At 36.3% G+C, this 18,710-nt stretch overlaps 1 protein-coding gene across 2 annotated transcripts in view; it reads left to right on the top strand.

The window, feature by feature from the left end:
- The first annotated feature begins 14,149 nt into the window (after nt 1-14,149).
- ctnnal1 (catenin (cadherin-associated protein), alpha-like 1) overlaps nt 14,150-18,710 on the top strand; it is a 57,188-nt gene continuing 52,627 nt past the window's right edge. For both annotated transcript variants that reach the window (XM_081376086.1, XM_081376085.1), the window contains exon 1: nt 14,150-14,555. In XM_081376086.1, coding sequence (XP_081232212.1) covers nt 14,460-14,555 — 96 coding nt within the window. In that variant the 5' untranslated portion in view covers nt 14,150-14,459. The remainder of the gene's footprint in view (nt 14,556-18,710) is intronic.

Here is an 18,710-nt window from a genome sequence, read left to right as displayed (position 1 = left end):
AGCTTTAGGAGCTTTCCATCTTTACTCTCATGTTACATTGCATTTGGAGATCGACTATTCCAGCCACCGGAAACACAAACTGATAAAGTGAGTCGTACAAAACCTTTCTTTTTAGTAAACTCTGTGTACACAAACAATGTAGTCAATGCTCGAGTTCATGTGTAGAGCCCCTGGTGATACTTCGAGCACAGTTTTATGTTGTGTCGAGCCTTCTTAGTGTTTTAAAAATAGCGATATTGGTGCTATCATAGAAGTGCCCCATGCACTCCCATTCAAAAGGCATTTTGACCTAAAACGAAAATACGGTCAATCGTAAAAGTGGCGTTTCCATTCTAATTATGCTTTTACATAAAAGTTTGACTCGGGTAGATTAAAGGAGAACTGAGTCCACAGTAGTCGATTGTCGAGTTCACGCGCATAGGTTATCACGCTCGTGAACTCGACAATCGACTAGTCAAGTCAAGTCAAGTCAACTTTATTTATATAGTGCTTTTCACAATACAGATTGTATCAAAGCAGCTTCACAGTATTAAATAAAATAGTACATCAGTGTTTGTTTCTGGTGTAAAACATCCACGTTTGGTAATGCTGATCAATAGCACTGTTGAATCGATTAATCAAATTAAGTATCCCCACTACCCCACTACTGTGGACTTCGACCGAAAACAGGAAGAAAATACAGGTATGTGCGCTGGCTGAATTAACATCATTTTTATTCATATCTTTCACATCTACTACAGTCAGATTCACCGTGTTAACTTTAAAGGATTCACTCACAATGGCTGGGCACTTGTAATGACACATCAAGGATGTTAAGAAGCTAAAAGCAGGTTTAAAACTTGCCCCATTGAAGTCAACAGGGTGCAAATTTTAAAAAGAGGATAACTCGGTGTAGGCAACACCGATTTTTGTCGTTGTTCGCTGTACTGACAGCACTCCAAATTGACAAAAAATGAGCTCAATGTTAAAATTGACCGGAGTTCTCCTTTAACAAAAAGAGCCTAGGTTCAATTTTGGCAAGAGTTACCTTTTAAACACAACCACTACTGAGCAGTTAAATCATTTATTCTCTGGGTCTGACATTAGCTTTACTCTTGATGGCACTTCCCTGCATCTGGATGTGAATGTTTCTTTTAACATTTTTAATTCTGTATGTTCCTCTATCCTAAATTCCATCGCTCCTATAAGGGTTAAGAGTGTTAGGCCAAATCAGAACCCTGGCTGAATGAGGTTACCCGGGGCGAGTCTGTAGGAGAGCAGAGCGGAGGTGGAAGAGGGAAGAATCTATTTAGCTGATTTACTCATAAAGTACAGTGGTGGTAATTCTAAAGTTCTATTCAATATTAACTCAGTGATTCATCCAATTGTTGCATGTCCTGATCTGTCTGCTATTGTGTTATGATCTGTTGAACTTTTTGTTCAGAAAATTGATATCAGGTTGCATATTGAACGTGGTTTTACAACAGCAGTAATTCCAATGTGTTTTAAGCATGCTATTTTACAGCCCCTTCTGAAAAGTATTTGATCTAATTACTGGCCTATATTTCAAAATTAAAATTTTTATCTAAAATTCTAGAAAATGTCGCTTTAAGTCAATTGCAGACTTTTGTATTGAATTTTTTTTCATTTAGGGTTTAAAGCAAATCACAGTACAGAAACGGCCTTGTTGAAAGTTTTAAAGGAAATTTTGATTTCGATTGATTTCGATAGCTTGGTGATTTTAGTTTTATTAGACCTCGGCACATCGTATGACACCATTGATCACGATATTCTTGTCTCTCGCCTTCCTTCTTAAGTCTTTCCCTTTTAATAGGACTTTCTCAGTTAATTTTGGTCAACATTGTTCTAAAATTGCCCCATTGTTTAGTGGGGTTCCACAAGGAACTATTCTTGGCCCAATCCTGTTTTCATTATAAATGCTACCTTTAGGTTTTGTATTTCATAAGCATGGAGTATCTTTTCATTGTTAAACAGATGACACTCAGGTGCACCTTTGCGGAAACAAGATAAGAGTTCAGTTGAGTCATTAATGAAGTGTTTACACAAAGTTAAATCGTGGATGTAAAGGGTAAAGAATATTTGTGTACAGTTTGATAATTCTCTGCCTCACTACATTGGTTGCCAATTCAATTGATTTTAAATGGTTGAATCTTGTATATAAAGCATTACATAACTTGGCACTTGCGTATTTAGTGCATCTTCGTCACATACATAAACCACTTGGACTCTCAGGTCACAAAGTCAGTTGACTTTAGACATTTCTACAAGATTGAAAGTAAGTTGTGACCTGGTATTTGCAGTGGGGACTACGAAGCTCTAGGCTGTTTTAAATTAAATATGAAATTACATTTACTTGCATTAGCATTTTGTTTATCAGGTTAATTAACTGCTAACTGCTTCTGTCTGTCATTGTGTGTGTCATGTTATGGTGGTATTAATTATATTACGTTATGTCATGGTGCTATTATTTATCATTTTATTTAATTTTGTAATGTTTTAATTGTGCAAACAGAAACAGACAAGATATATTTTACACATATATCACATAAAGCTGAAGTTCATGTTAAAATATCTTAAAGTTTAGATAGGTAAGACAGGTCACAATAAAGATTTGACAAATTAGGAGAACAACTTGAACATATGGGTGCGATAACTGGAACTTTTTTTTTTTTTATTTACATGCATGTTTTTGCATGAGCATAATTCACTCTCAAGCTTGTGTCTATTTGCCTCCGTTTCCATTTTTTTCATTGTGTATATGTGAGATAAGTGAAAAGGAGACGATCATGCTCAGTCAACGCATGGATCACATCAAACAGTCAATCTTTTTTTGGAAAGCCACAAATATGTGTCTGTCTTGCAACACTTTTAAAAAAGTATCATGGATATTGTTCCAGATACTGTAAGTCATGTCTTTCTTCTGCGAGTAATAGATAACAGAAATCATATAAACTACAGTCTGTTTAGAATAAACTTACAAGTATTTGATTTGTAATTAAATGATTCATATGTTTTAAAATGAAATGTTAATTTAGATGCCGGTAAAAGCTGAAAGTGATCAGTGAAAGCATTTCCTGTGGTGCTTCCATATAGTTGTCCAATTAATCTCAACTGTGGCATGACCTAACTATCCAGACATTTCCAATTGCTTGCAGGTTTCATTCACTTAGTGTGAGGCAATAAACTAAGACTATATTGAACATTACAAACACACGCTATTTTACAAATAAGCACAAATTAAATAAAGAAAAAGACAATTTTCCTAGGAGCATTTTTCACTCCTTTTTCTGATGTTAATAAAGAGATATGATTTTTATTTTTAATGCATTTCCGCAACCATTTGTGCTTTTTCAATTTTCAAGATAGGTAAATCAATGGAGAGCTTTCAGGGTTCAGTCTGAACTCTGAAGATTATTATCTGTCAGTCATGAGAGTTATGACTCTTCTCTAAAGAGCGCATGTACTGAGAAGTATGCACTGGAAAGACACATTTAAAGACTTTTCCTCCCGTTTAAAGAAGCAGATGTGTTCCAGATGTGCTCCGACAAAATCATAAAGAAGTCTGAAACAAAAATGGGTGCATTGCTGTACTATACCAGCGCCTCATATATATATATATATATATATATATATATATATATATATATTCAAATATACCCATACATATTTATAATGCATTACTAACCCAAAGTTATTTTTCTGAAAAAGATATTTCTATAAAATTAGAAATTTTTAATTAGAATAATTAGAGTGATTTTGCATTTAAAAAAAATATTTTCTTGTCTTGGGCAAATAATAACACGTTGGTGTTGGGAATCAACAACATTAATCAATTGTGCATGTTTTTTTAAGGGATAGGTCAACCATGAAAATTTTGTCATTATTTACTCATCCACGTCTTTACAGGCTGATATGCTCATATTTTGTCTGTGATGAGTAAATAATGTTCAGAATTTTAAGCAGAATTGTGATTTTTGGGTGAAGTACTCTTTTACAACATTACTTTTACTAGCATCAGAAGCTTGCAAACAGAGGTTATCACTGCAGCCACGTATGCAAGTAAGTGATGCAGGGTTTATGGCAGGCAGGTGGGATTCTGTTTGGGCCAACAATCTGTTCTCTCTTAATTCTCTCAGATTTGGCCTGTGTCATTCTGTTCAGTTTATCAACAGTGTTTCTGTCTCGACAGGAACTCAAACTTAAGGAAATGTCTCTCAGGTGTTTGGAGACATTACTCTTCTTCACGAAAGCTTCTGGAAATTTGAATAATACTTTAAACAAATTGAATCTAAATATAACTATGGCATTTTTGTTATTTATTTGAGAGCTTGATTTATCATGTAATCAATTTATAACAGAGTCAACTGTCTTGACCTGCACTACAGTGGTCTTTTAAATAATGGAAACTTTGTGGCATCTAAAACTTCAGGGAATAGGTCAGTATTTGTCTGTCTGATTATGAATTCTATATCTTTGTCATAGATGTGCTCTTGCTGTGCATGGTTATTTATAGAATCTAGGTTAGATGGACTGTGGTGTTCACTTCCTTTATGCATTTGTGCTTGGCCAAGTCTTATAGGCTGTGTTGGTATAAATATCAGTGTCAGTGCCACTTTGCTTTTATTACTGTTTAAACATTGTGTACCTTTTGGTACCTCTGGTCACTAATTATGATGGAAAAACATATGAATCTAACATATGTTCCATCAATCATTTTAATACAAAACTGAGTCTGTAAAATGCAGATTGTAACGACCTGATGTGATAAGACCTTTTTTACTTTCATGGAGGTCGACATAACCACATTTCATACCATGATACATTTTTTACCATCTTCAAAGAAAGTTTAAATAAAAATATTGTTTTGAAACAACCCCTAAGGCAGTAAGCCATGTAAAACTTGACTTTGGAAGTATCAGAGACAAGTTTCCACATAAACCTTCACATTACTTATTTTCCAGTTGGCAATGCTGTGTCATAACCGGAAACATGCAGACAAGACATTGGAACGGCTCTATTAGTTTTACATTGGATAAACAGATTCTGAAATATTTTCCATTGCCAATGCTTTCCACGAACAGTCATTTCCCTTTGAGATCTGCTAATCAATCAATCAATCAATCAATCAATCAATCAATCAATCAATCAATCAATCAATCAATCAATCAATCAATCAATCAATCAATCAATCAATCAATCAATCAATAAAGCAACAACAACAAACAATCAAACATCCAGTTCACGAAACACAAGATGACATGTACAGTAAAATAAACATTATACTGAGCATAAGTAAAATGTCAGGAAAAATGAGTCTAGCCTGCATTAAACTCTGTTTCTCAGGGAAATGGAAATCAAGTTGCATAACCTGTACTAGATTGAATGCATCAGCAAAGAAAATAAGTAAGCCTATGTTTTAGGAAAACAGATTATTAAGAAGGGTAATTACAGCAGGCTATAAACACATCAGCATCTGAGTCTGTACTTGTAGCTAATGCTGCCTTCACGTGCTATCAGAAATGTCCTACTTACCATTTCTGAAGTTGTGATTATGAGCTTGTCGCTATTAAGTTCTTTGTTGTTGGAAAGATCAGGAACCATGGATGACACCAGGTTTTATTCTTGCCTATTAACTGGGAAAATCTTATTTATCGTCCCATATTAATTGACAACCATATAAACATTCACCTCTCTTATCTATAGTCATCTTGCTGACGATTCAGGAATTTTGGTCAAATACAGGCTATTTTTGCTGTGTACATACAATATGCTTCAAATGATTATTCATATAGCCTATGTAAATATGCATTATGGTTGTGGAAATACTAATAAAGAATATCAGTCACTCACAGCAGCAATTGTTCTCCCCTCCACAATGTTTTTAAGTAAAGTAACTTGGGTATCAAAATGATCTCAGAACCTCCCAGTGGTAAATATGATTTGAGAGGGCATTCATGTCCAAGTGTAACTAGGATTTTTTTTTTTTTTTTTTACAATAATTTCGATAGCACGTGCAGCATTAGCCATAGTTTAGGATATCCAAAACGAAGTCCAGTTTGTTGTCGTTAGTTCTGTTTACAGGGGGTTAGAGAGGAAAAATTTGGTTCTAAAGACTGGTAGCCTACATACAAACATCAGCTCTTTATTTGTGCAATAATTTGGGTTTACATCTTTACATTGTATTTCTTTGACCGACATGACAGATGTTCTCGATGTCCTCGGACATTTACCGACACTTTGGCGTGGATACAGTAACACACAAACCGTTTTCTGTTAAAAATCTAAATGTAGAATTGCACACACACACACACACACACACACACACACACACACACACACACACACACACACACACACACACACACACACACACACACACACACAAAAAAAAAAAACACGATTATTTTATTGCACAAACGGAAATGTCAAGGTACAGGATTCGGCTGTCGTTTGTGAAACTAATTTGTCATGTGACTTTGATCTCAACATGTCTGCCCCAATAAGGTTACCCACTCCACAGCTTTTATTATGCGACTGATATTGGCGACCAGATTCGTCAGGTGTGTGTAGCCTACTGTGTACACGATTTTAATCATATTTTTCAAAAGTACTTTTCATTTGTGTGTGTGTGTGTGAGAGAGAGAGAGAGATAACTGCTGAAACTGCTGATCTAAATCTAAAATCAAAACAAGTATAAATTATATCAGATAAATATAAAATGCTATATATAGCTTATCAAACAAATCCTATACCAATGAAGCATCTCAACTAAAGCTACAGCTGAGGCTTTACATGACTGATCTTATTGGACATTCTGATTTCTAATTGTGACTAGTGTAACAGTGACACTATGTGGCACATCTGGACAATTGCGCAGTTAGCTAAAGCACATTATGTTCTTAAAAATAGTGTGACATTACTAAAATGTAAGTATATATTGGGGATTTTATTAATTTATATTTAAAAATTATTTAGTCACCAAATAAATTATGTACAGTAGCCTATTCTATAAAAAAAAATTGTATTCATTTTTTCTAATCATCAAATGCATCAGAGGTTAAGAACTGGGCACTACACTTAAGCAAAAGTTCGTTGTGTATTACATGTTTGCATGAATATTTTTAAATGTCTGCATGACTGCATCCAACACATTTCCTTTAGGATATTAAGTACAGTGATGATGCGACAGTAATAGTACTGCATCACCAGTAGATGGAGCTAGATATGTTATTAACCGAGCAGTGATTCTCAAATCAATCTTCACATGTATTTCATAACCTGGTGTTTCATAACTTCCATCTCTGTTGTATTATACCAACAACCCTAGCTGCAGTATAGAAATGTCTCCACAGACAATAAGACAATAAATCTAAATCTTATCTATCTGCTGTGATTTGAAACTATCTTATCCTAGTGTCTGTCTGTCTTGAAATTCTCTTTGGTGCAGATGTGCTTTAAATACTTTAAAGGGAAAGAAGATTATAATTGAGCCCTCTGGTTATGAAGATCCTACAATCGTGCAATAAACCTGTCACATCCTATTTTACAAAGAAACATACTTACACCTTACAAGGATCTAATAAATGACCATGTTTTATGCAGAACCAAAGATGTGCAAATTAAGTTTGGTTGCACTTCACAGATTCATTTATTGACCCGACATAAAGCACCATCTCCAGGCGTCTCACTTCCGGTCTGAGCTTAACTCGGCTGTCAGACACGGGACGATCCAAAAAGGGCTGCCAGACATCAGTTGCAAAGGCTCTGTGACAGTTTTGTCAGAAATAGTTTCCCGCTGACTGCTTGACAAGATCATGAACAATAAGCTACGGTTGATTCTGAACCTTTGAGACGAGATGATTAATGACAACAGGCCAAGCGAGGGCTGATCTGGAGTTCTGAAATATTCGTGCTCTGACTCTTTATTATCAAACACCTTAAGTGAAAACCACTCTCTACTTCGTGTCATGGAGATTTCTTGGCTTCTGAAATGAGGAACTCGCACATAATTTGTTTCACTCAATAAGGATTATGAAGTATAATCCCTGTGAGAATGTAGAGATTTATAATTGATTAACTGAAGAGGGAAACTGGAAACAGATAAAGGAACTTTTAAAGATCTTCTAAGGCTGGAAGGATAGAGGCCTTATTAAACCTCAAATTGCAGGTCTAAGAAAATAAATTCCTTCAAAATAATTTTAAAAGTAGTGATTTATACAATACGAACAATTTTTATATTTTATTATATTCATTATTATATTATCAGTATAATTAATATGAATTAATGTAATACATTTTAATGGTTGTTCTTGTTAATTATGATTCTGAATGTAAATGTCTGACATCAATTTGACCTCTGGGGGTCAAAAGGTTATCTTCAGTTCATTTAGATAGATCATTCATTATCTTCAGATCATCTTTCTTCTGGCTGTAATTGAAATACTTTACATAGGTTACAAGCTTGCGCAACCTGGTGTGAAGCATTTTTACGGAACGCTAGAAACGTTCCTTGCGTTCCCGAAAATTCTGGATTTAAAATGATCATACAGCATCTTAATTTGTCACAATAGGCATCATTTACCTGTCCCTCACTTTCATAATGTTTTCTTAATTTGTAACAAAACCACATGATTTCTCCTGCTTCTAAGACAGTAGTGTAATTATCTTTATGGCCCACATATATGGGTGAGCAAATATGTGAGGTCAAACTCCATACACACATGGAAATACACAATCCCTACAGCGCGTCACATGTCTGGTTTATTATCTTTGTGGGGACTCTCCATAGACGTAATGGTTTTTATACTGTAAAAACTGTATGTTCTATCCCCTTACACTAACCCTACCCTTAAATACCCATCACACAAAACTTTCTGCATTTTTACATTTAAAAAAAAAACTAATTCTGAATGATTTATAAACTTGTTTACTCATGGGGACCTCAATTTAGGTCCCCACTGTGACACGAGTCCCCATGAGTCTGTGTGCATTCAGGTTGAAGTCCCCACCGGGAAAGAAAAACACACACACACACACACACACACACACACACACACACACACACACACACACACACACACACACACACACACACACACACACACACACACACACACACACACACACACACACACACACACACACACACACACATTCCAATTCACATATACTGCATGTTTTGTTTTTGTTTTGGATTGTAGGGGAAACTGGAGCACCCAGAGGAAACCCACGCAAACCCACAAAGTTCTGTTATAATCAATGAAGCTTTCTACACTGCACAATGAATCTATTATTTACATTGTGTCTACGGTTTGTTTATTATAATGAGAGGATTCACAAGCATTCAGAACTCAGCACTGAACAAAGATTACAGCGTTTTGAGTGGTGAGTGGATATAAGTGGATGTGAGTGTGTGTGTGTGTGTGTGTGTGTGTGTGTGTGTGTGTGTGTGTGTGTGTGTGTGTGTGTGTGTTTGTTTGTCTGATGATCTGACTCTTTAAAGACCCTGTGATTTTGTGGCTTTTTGTGAAGATGTCTGTTGAGTCATCTGTATACTACTATACTCCATAGAGTTGACATAGTTTATTTGAAACTTAGTTAAACTTTTTAACCGATATATTTAGATATATTTTTATAAATGCGCTAGTGTTCAAAAGTTTGGGGTCGATGAGGTGTATTTGATACTCTCTTATGATCATGATCACCACCAAGCCTGCATTTAATTGATAAAAAATACAGTAAAAACAGTAAAATTGTGAAATACTATTACAGTTTAAAAGAACTGTTTTATATTTTGATATTTTATTGTGTAATTTATTCCTGTGATGGCAAAGCTGAATTTTCAGCATCATTACTTCAGTCTTCAGTGTCACAAGACCCAGTTCAGAAATCATTCTAATATGCTGATTTGCTGCTCAAGAAACATTTCAGGATTGTTTGATGCATAGAAAGTTCAAAGGTAAAGCATTTATTTAAAATATAAATATATAGTTTTAACATATGTTAATATCCAATAAAAGGTTCTCCATTTTACAAATTGTCTGAATGGAGCCATATGTGTGAGTTTGCCTAATTACCAAAATAGCTCTTTGCTTGTTAGTTGACATTATCTAATAGCTCACACGGCCTAAGTGATGTCATTGGAAAATAAAAGTTGTTCCATGGGTGGACTAACACCTTGTCTACACCAGACGCGAGTGGCTCAGCATGACAAAAGCAAATCAAACCCATTATAATAAGTGATGCTGTCTACACTGGATGCGGCACGACAAATTCCCGACAGTAAACTGACGCCGTGTTCTAGTGTTCTAATTCTCACGTACTTCACAAAACTTCTGACATAAAGAACAAATGGATTTGCAACTGTCCCCTTTCACACAGCGCGATGATCCCGGCAAATTGCCGGGAAATTGCCTGAACGCCTTCTGTGTGAACGCAAACACGACCCAGGATTGATGCCGGCATCGATGCCGGGTTGAGGACCTAGTAACATTGCCATGTTCAGTCCCAGAACCCGGAATTTTTACTGGTTGTGTGTGAACGCACTCTCTGATTCCAGAAAATCAATGGCAGTGTCAAATCCCGAGTCACTTTATCCGTGTATTTTCCGGAATCTCTGTGTGAAAGGGGCATTAAAGACCTCTGATTGGCCACTGCGTTCAAGAAATCAGCAGATATGTATGTGATTGGCTACAGTGATCAACGCTGCAAAAACACTTTGTAAATAGAAACCTTTGACGTTCTCCTGAGCACAAACACAAATATGCACTTGAGTGCTTGCCAGATATGTTCAGCCAAATCAGATGGCCCCCTGATTCCCTGGGGACCTAAGCAGCCGCTTACCTCACTTATCGGTTAAGTCCACCCCTGATTATGTCCCATTAGAAATGTGAAACAAAAAAAAAGAGCTTACAGCAGCAAGGTTCTTTCTGACGCCTGAGGGTTAAATAAACTTAAGGGTTTATGCTGACACTGCTAAGACGAGCCACTCATCTTCCAGACTGAGAAGGCCTTAAGACATTTGTATTAACCAACATTAGTCAAAACACTTCATCATGGTGGATTTTCTTTACTGCAGTATAAGCAATTTACATTCACTTAAGTTTTTGAATATCAGATTGTCTGCCAGCAATGACCCACAAATGACAGGTATTGTAATCAGTTTGACTAAGGCGCAAAGAAGGGTTTAGAGATTCACTTTGGATCTGACACTCTGCTAGAATGCAGATCCATGTTTCCAGGGTGATGAATGTGCTCACATTGCACTTTCCTTTCTCTGTTCTAAGTCCCTTCATTTATGATGTCTACATTCTGTACATTGCCTCGTCTTGTGGCACTGAGCAACACAGGGAGCTCTGGAGGGAGAAAATGCTGTCAGGATTTCTAAAAAGAGTGAAGGAAGTGCAGTCTGCTCTACTAAACATGCATGCTCAAGTACAATAGGTTCAGCAATGAGCAAATGTCTGGGGAAAGATTTTAAAGTCTGCATGAAATGGAAATTCACTCTATTTTCTAAATGCATTTTATTGATCTTTTCTTGTTATCGATTCATCCATGAATATGTTTCATTTTTTTATTTGTTTTGACCTCGTAATTTTGAATAAAAATATAGGAAAATTCAATCATCCAGTGAAACGTCAAACTTCTCCCTGATGTAAAGTATGCTGGATTCTCCAATTATTTCAACAACAGATTTTTGTTTTTTTGATAATTTGTTTCACTCAGATGTACATCACAAAAAAAATTATTTGTTGAATTTAATCAATTTTTTTATCGTAAGTGGTGGCACACAATTGATTTTAGCCACAAGCTGAACTTAATCAATTTTAGTTCAACTTAATGCATTTGCTAAAAACAATTGTGTGCAACCACTTACGATAAAAAAAAAAAAAGATAAATTTTTTTTCAGTGAAAATATCTGTTTCTATTTTTTATACAAATTTAATGGTAAATACATAACTATAGAATATAATTGAGTTTAATTTCTGTGTAACAAAATTTTAAAAAAGTAATGTTTTCTGACAGAAACACTCTTTCGATCTGCCTTTGGTTGGTCAAACATTTGGTTGGTTTACACTTTTGGGGGGAATCAGCCTTTTGAAGTTTTGCTTGCATCTCTTTTTTTATAATGCAAAATTCATAGTGCGCATTTAAGTAGAGAAATATAACCCTTCAGATAACCCTACGAAATTCTGAGAGAGAGAGAATACAAATTGCCTGAATAATGTATCCAGTTTCACTGTAACAAATTTTCAGTCTTTTATCAGATACCATGCAGTGCATTGCAGTAATATGCAATCCTGAAGAAAACATGATCAGATCACATTTTAATTTTAAGCACCGAAGAAAACGTTGACGTTGTTGTCAGCTTTCAAGCCAAGAGGTTGCACAGTGGTGGACCTCTGTACTTGAGCTGGATAAGGACAAACCACATTTGAGGCCCACAGTCCCTGTGTGGTTCAGTTGTAGAGTTTATTTGGCCACTGCTCGAGCTGCACTGGTTTGAGGAAGTGTTCTCATGTCACCTGATACTTATGACTCAGAGGAAATACACACATCCCTGGAAGCTTGAATTACTGCCTTACACTTAAACAAAGCTGTTACTTATGCAAGAAGATGACACAAACAGCTCAAATCACACATTTCAGGAACATTCATGGATTGAGGCATACATTATTTAAAGATGGAGTTCAAAAGAAGACATAGTGAAAAGTGTTTTTTGTCCATACAGTGAACGTCAATGGGGTCCAAAACAACACTGGACCTCAATGTCTTTCATTGTATGGACAAAAACAGTCAAAATATTCTTCAAATCTTTTGTGTTTCACATGAGAAAGAAGGTCGTGATAACAGAATTCTCATTTCTGGGTGAACCATCCCAAATATACCTGAAGTAAATTTACAGTTAATCTCCTGAGAAGAGCAGTCTCAGGGGGAATCGCTTTCTAACCTGAACACCTCTAGGCTTTCACAGCCTTTGTGAATAAGACTGTCCTGCTTAAAACATGATGTTCATCCCAACCTTTTAGAAATATGTTGGCAGACGAGTAATAACATTGCAAACAGTTGAGAAACACTGAATCGCCTCATTTCATTCTAAAGGGACTGAGAAAATCACAGGCTGAGACATTTGGGGCACGGTCTGCATTTGTGATGAGATTAGTAACTTCAATTAGCATTTAATAAATGGACTATTGTTACTTCAGCAGCACCACAGAAACGCACGGGCATGAGCTGGTGTGAGATGGTGGAAATACATTATGCACCTTGGGAATAATAATTCAGATCGCAACAGTTGCAGCACGTTCATTGTTTTACAAAAACTTTTGCAAGGCATTGAAACCCTTCATTTTAAACTGCTCTCAGTGATTTCAGTTTATTGAGCTGTATTGGTGCAACAAATAACTACATTTATATTAGGCCTACTTAAGCTTTTGCAGCTTTTGTGTGCAATGAATGTAGTGCTGACCAAAAATGTAGCAAATGTTGTCATGTGTGGATGTCATTAGATTTTATTGGACAAAAAATTGGAAATGCCAATATAAGGTGTGTCTTCAGTTTTTTGGTCTATTTCAGACAAATTCCATATATGTTTTTGGAAATATTTTAATTGTATTTTGTTAAATGTGAAATGGATTCTAAATAAGTAAATAGGCTTTATAATAGGCCTACACTGTTTCATTTTTTTCATAATTTTTTTTAGATTATATTTTATAATAATAAAATATGAATGAAAAGTTATTAAAATATAACTATGAGCCTGAGGTTGTAAGATTAAGGTACAGTAATTATTATTTGTAGTTAATTCAGTTACTTTTAAGGAGCTAAACATTGTTTAAGATTTGTTAATTGTAATAATTTAGCCTAAATATTATAATTTTGTCATTTTAATATTATTTGAGTTTTACCTTTTATGTAAGACAAAGGTTGGGAAACACTGTACTAAAAATCGTTTTGTCCACTTTTGAGTAGCCTACACACTTTATGATTAAAGTGAACTGAGATATTGACTAAAAGCTGCATGAATAACTAAAACATGAAGATGAAATGTGAAGCGAAGGTAAAAGTGAAAAAGGCAAAAACAATAATGAACAGAAAGTAAAATGAATAGTTGGGTGAGATAAAGACACTGTCCCTCATATTGTGCTGCCTGACAGTCTGCTTGTGATCGCGCGCGCACACACACACCCCCGCGCTCTCTCTGGGTCTGTGTTGCTCTCGGAGACTCGCACTCGCCAGCGGTTGCCTGCAGCAGTCAGTCAGTCAGTCAGTCCTGTGCTTGTAGTTTGCTATATTGCATGTACCCTACATGAGCAGTCCGACACTCAGAAGCGAGTGCGCGTGGATTACAGTGCAGAGCACTCGCTGCTTTTAAACTAAACCAAACAAACGCTTGCGGCATTGAGAGACTCAAAAACTCAGTGTTGTCGTGAGCACTCGTGGGGGTCGGATCGGCGGGAATGGCTTCGTCTCCGTGCGGCGGTGGGAACTTTGATTGCGGGCTGGAAATCCAAACTCGCTCGGTGGAACAAACACTCATCCCGCTCGTGTCTCAGGTGAGTCCGGGTCAAAGAAACTTCTCTGTGGGGTTATTAATCATCCAAAACCCACACCAACCACTTAAATAAACCAATGTGGGATTTGGGAAAAAAAAGGAGGCTACTTTTCCGTTTTATGTGTAACGTTAAAGGTTAACCAGAACACTGTCTGAAACCTCAACTAGCCTACAACACTTCACCATGGTAAAGGGTTTTCGTCAGAATGCCATGTTTGCTACAGTTAAAGTAAAATAAACTAATATGGGTGCCGTTTAAAGTTTAAACCGTGTACTTAAGTATATTTATGTAATTTAAGCTTCTGTTATTTTAATGAATGTATTTTTTAGATGGCAATGATTGCAAATTAAGTTGCTTCAGCTTAATTGGCGATCATTGTAGTAATTATGGTATTTTTCCGGGAACTGTGGTTGCCATGTTAAGTTAGTGTCAGGGAAGTTTGTTCTGTATTTGCCAAGGTCATATTCTGATGAATGAATAAGAGTGAAACTTTGTTTTAGGTTATTTGAGAGGATGGTGTGCAAGCTTCTCCAATTAGTGAAGAACAATTATGAAAAACTGTTTGGATTTGACCTAATCCAACATTTATTTAGTACAATAAATACATTTTTACTGTAATCAATGCAGGATATGACATTTTCTGTCATAATGCAAGAAAGGTTGTATATTCTTTCATTTATATTTTAATTTATTTCTTCAAGTCTTGTGTGTACCCGAACAATGCACAGACTGAAAGCCAGTTTGTAACAGCATATGAGTGAAGTGACAAAGATTACCCATCACCAGCTTATATCACTCCTCTCCAGGTGCCCTCCGTGCTTTACATTTCCTTGCTTTCCGGGGTGCCTTTCCCAAAAGCATTGTTAGCCAACATTGCAAGTTCTGTTATTAGCAACATAGTTCAACGATTCTGTGTGAACATTTGCAAAAAGCTTTGCAAAGTCGTGTGGTTGGACCTGCAGCCATTAACGACATTTATGGTTTAAAGAACAGAAGTGCATACTAGTATGGTTTTGGGAATAGTTGTGTCTAACTAATTCCTCCAATGATGCATCATATTATGGTAGTTAAGCAGCAAATTATTCAGGTGTACAAGAAAACACACTTTCATGGCAATTTGTAACTATTCTTTTTTGAAATAGTGGCTAGTTTGTTTGAATTTGTACAATATCATTCATACATTTTTGTACTATCTGCTCATGCCACTGACAGGTTAGGTTTAGACGCTTTTGTTTTTTTTTCTCTAAAAATCTTACCTTTTCATACAAATCACATTGTTCAAATTCATGAGATTGTAAATGCATTCAGACTCTCAGGCTGCATTTACACTGCATGTATTGATGCCCAATTCCGATTTGTTGATTATATTGTATTTTTTTGACAACCAGCTTACATCTTATTTTAAAAGTGACCCATAACCGATATCTACATTACACTATACTTGGTGAAACAACCCAAGGTAGACTTGCTGACCCTGAAAGGAATGGATTCAGACTAAATGATAATACAAGCTTTTGCTTTCTGCACCATCTTTAAAGGTCAGCATAACATTGGTCTCTTAAGGTGGAGAAAAAAAGAGAAGAGCCCTTGTTGCATGTGATCACGGTTGGTGTCCACCTGAGTCACACAGTTGCTTTTTCAATGGCGTATACGACTCGCATTGATGGGAAAATCCGGTCTGTCCGCTTGCATGGCAGATGCAAATACTTCCACATTATGAATGAGGCCTGAAACACATCTGAGAATATTAGAATCCATGTGCTTTTTCTTCTTGCTTAGAAGGTAAATTCGGCCTCAGTCTCTCTTTCAAACAGTCCTTTGGCTTTTGAAAAATTGCAGTATCGGTATGATAAAAGCAATGAAACATCCCAGCACTGTAGTCTGATTTTAACTTGTAATCTATTATAGTACAGCATTGCTATAATCTTACTAGGTTCACAGCTAACAGCTGCTGATTTCCATTCGTTATTAAATAACAGGATTCACCTAGGTAATGGTGACACAACACATGTGTGCTGTTCTGAAGAACAGTGTTTTGGTTTTAAAGCATGTGAAAAATTTGTTTTCATGTGTTTTTCACACACACATAACAGCTATACACTCAAAACCCTCCCCATGCACTTGGTTAAAGACAAGCCTTTAGATTTGACATGATTAGAATTTCTATTGCTCAAGTAAATGCTATTTCACAACCATACAGAGGGCAAGGGTGGATGGTTGGATGGATGGGTGCTTCATTCTAATTGAAGTTGCTTTTGTATTGTGATGGGAATTGCTTAAACGTCTTTTGTGAAAATGTTGTTTAAAGTTCACTAGTTAGCAGGGATCACTAGGATGGCTGATAGTAATAAGGCTGAAAGGTCAGTGTTAGAAGACATGCTAATCGGCCATTCAGTGGACATTTGGGTAATAGGACCTTTTTCAGAGCTTTACAGATTCTGGACAATAGATGGTCAAAGTGGCCTTAGTCACAACCCTTCCCCCAACCTCAGTTTTTTCAAACATGATTGTGCTCTCTCTATAAACATTCACGAGTTCACACGTACATGAAATCAGATGTAGAAATGTATGCGTATTTGGCGTGCTGTCCGGGAGAGGGCACAGAGCTCGGAATTTGGCCCGAACCCAGAGTACCCCCTTTTGACTGGGATAAAAAACCAGCCAAGAGTGAGGTGATGGGGTGGTGGAGGGATGCTGTGAAACTGTCATGGGACAGAGGTGAGGGAAGGCTATATTTATACCGGCTTCCTCTTGATTGATTGATTGGTTGATTACCTGAACGTGCTCCTCCCAAACTTTGTTACATAAAACTTGATATAATGATGATACAAATGTAAAATGTTGTCTTGCCTCCAACTGCCAAGTTTTCTAGACCGTATGCACAAGTCTGGTTGTTGCAGTGTGATAAGCACAGTTGGAGACCACTTTGAAATTGTTTCCAAAAAAGAGATGGTTCTTTGATTTGTTCCATGGGGATTGGAGCTGAATCAAAAAGTACTCGATAGCCAACATTCATTGTGTTGCGTGATGTTTGAATGTGAAAGTGCCATTATCATCTCAGGTTGGAAGATTGTGTGAAGGACAGGAGGTTGAGTGCAGAGGTCAGATGTGTGCCCTCTCTGGGGGGTGAGCATGATAATGGGAGGAAATGAAAGCTCTATGTTGATGAGAAAGCGTTTTCAGAGCTTATTTAGTGACTCACACACACACGAAGGCACTGATCTCCCCCCAGTTATCCTCTCTGATATCAGTCTTACATTCACATCTGTGTAATTACTGCTGTTATCCTCTCAGGCCAAGATCAGTCTTAATGTGTTTTTGCCCGTTGGCCCACTCATGCAACATATGAGACCTTGTTGACAATAGCTTTCTCTGTTTTTCTTAAACTACTAAAAAATGTGATGTAGTAATGAAGAAAAAAAGCATGATTACAAGAATACATTTTTGTAAACCGTACAAAGCAGTTTGTCATAATCATTTATTATTAATCTTTATTGACTTATTAATAAATTAATTATAATTCCTTAGAAATGTTTGTGCACCAAAATAACAACATCATTCAGAAACATGCAGAAAAATTGTGGTGCGACACTCCAAATATGTAATATGAAATAATAATGTAATAAAAACTTTTAAATATTTTAAAAAGTATTTAACATTCTATTTAGGCCCACTCTTGAAACTTTTTGAACACACTAATTTATAGGCTGAAAACTGCAATTTAGTCAGCTAAAAACACTCATAATAACAGTCATAATAATTTATTATGTTTCAATTAAACTATGGTCTTGAATTTTGAGCCTAAGCCAGGACAGGATTTATGAAATTACTAAGTCTTTGATCTGATCAGAATGCTTTTAAACTTATGTGACAAGAAGGCTTGTTATTGCATATTTGTGCTAGCCGCGTCCTTATTCTGAAGGACAAAGTGTAGTTTTCCAGAAAAGATTTCAGCGATAATTGGCTAAAAATACTTTCTCTGCTTTAGTTTATTAGTTTGAGCCCTCGTGCTTTTGTAAGCTCTGTGCCATCTGCACTTTTGTGAACCTCTGAAAGGTGGTAAAAGTGAGAGATTTTTTTGTGTGTGTTCAGTTAAGTACACAATTGGGCCAAAGTTACATTCCATATGCAAAGCCTCCGCTACCTTTCTCATGA

The sequence above is a fragment of the Scardinius erythrophthalmus genome (genome assembly GCF_964197995.2).
Source record: "Scardinius erythrophthalmus genome assembly, chromosome: 10".
NCBI lineage: Eukaryota > Metazoa > Chordata > Actinopteri > Cypriniformes > Leuciscidae > Scardinius > Scardinius erythrophthalmus.
This window is presented reverse-complemented; position numbering and strand designations above follow the sequence as displayed.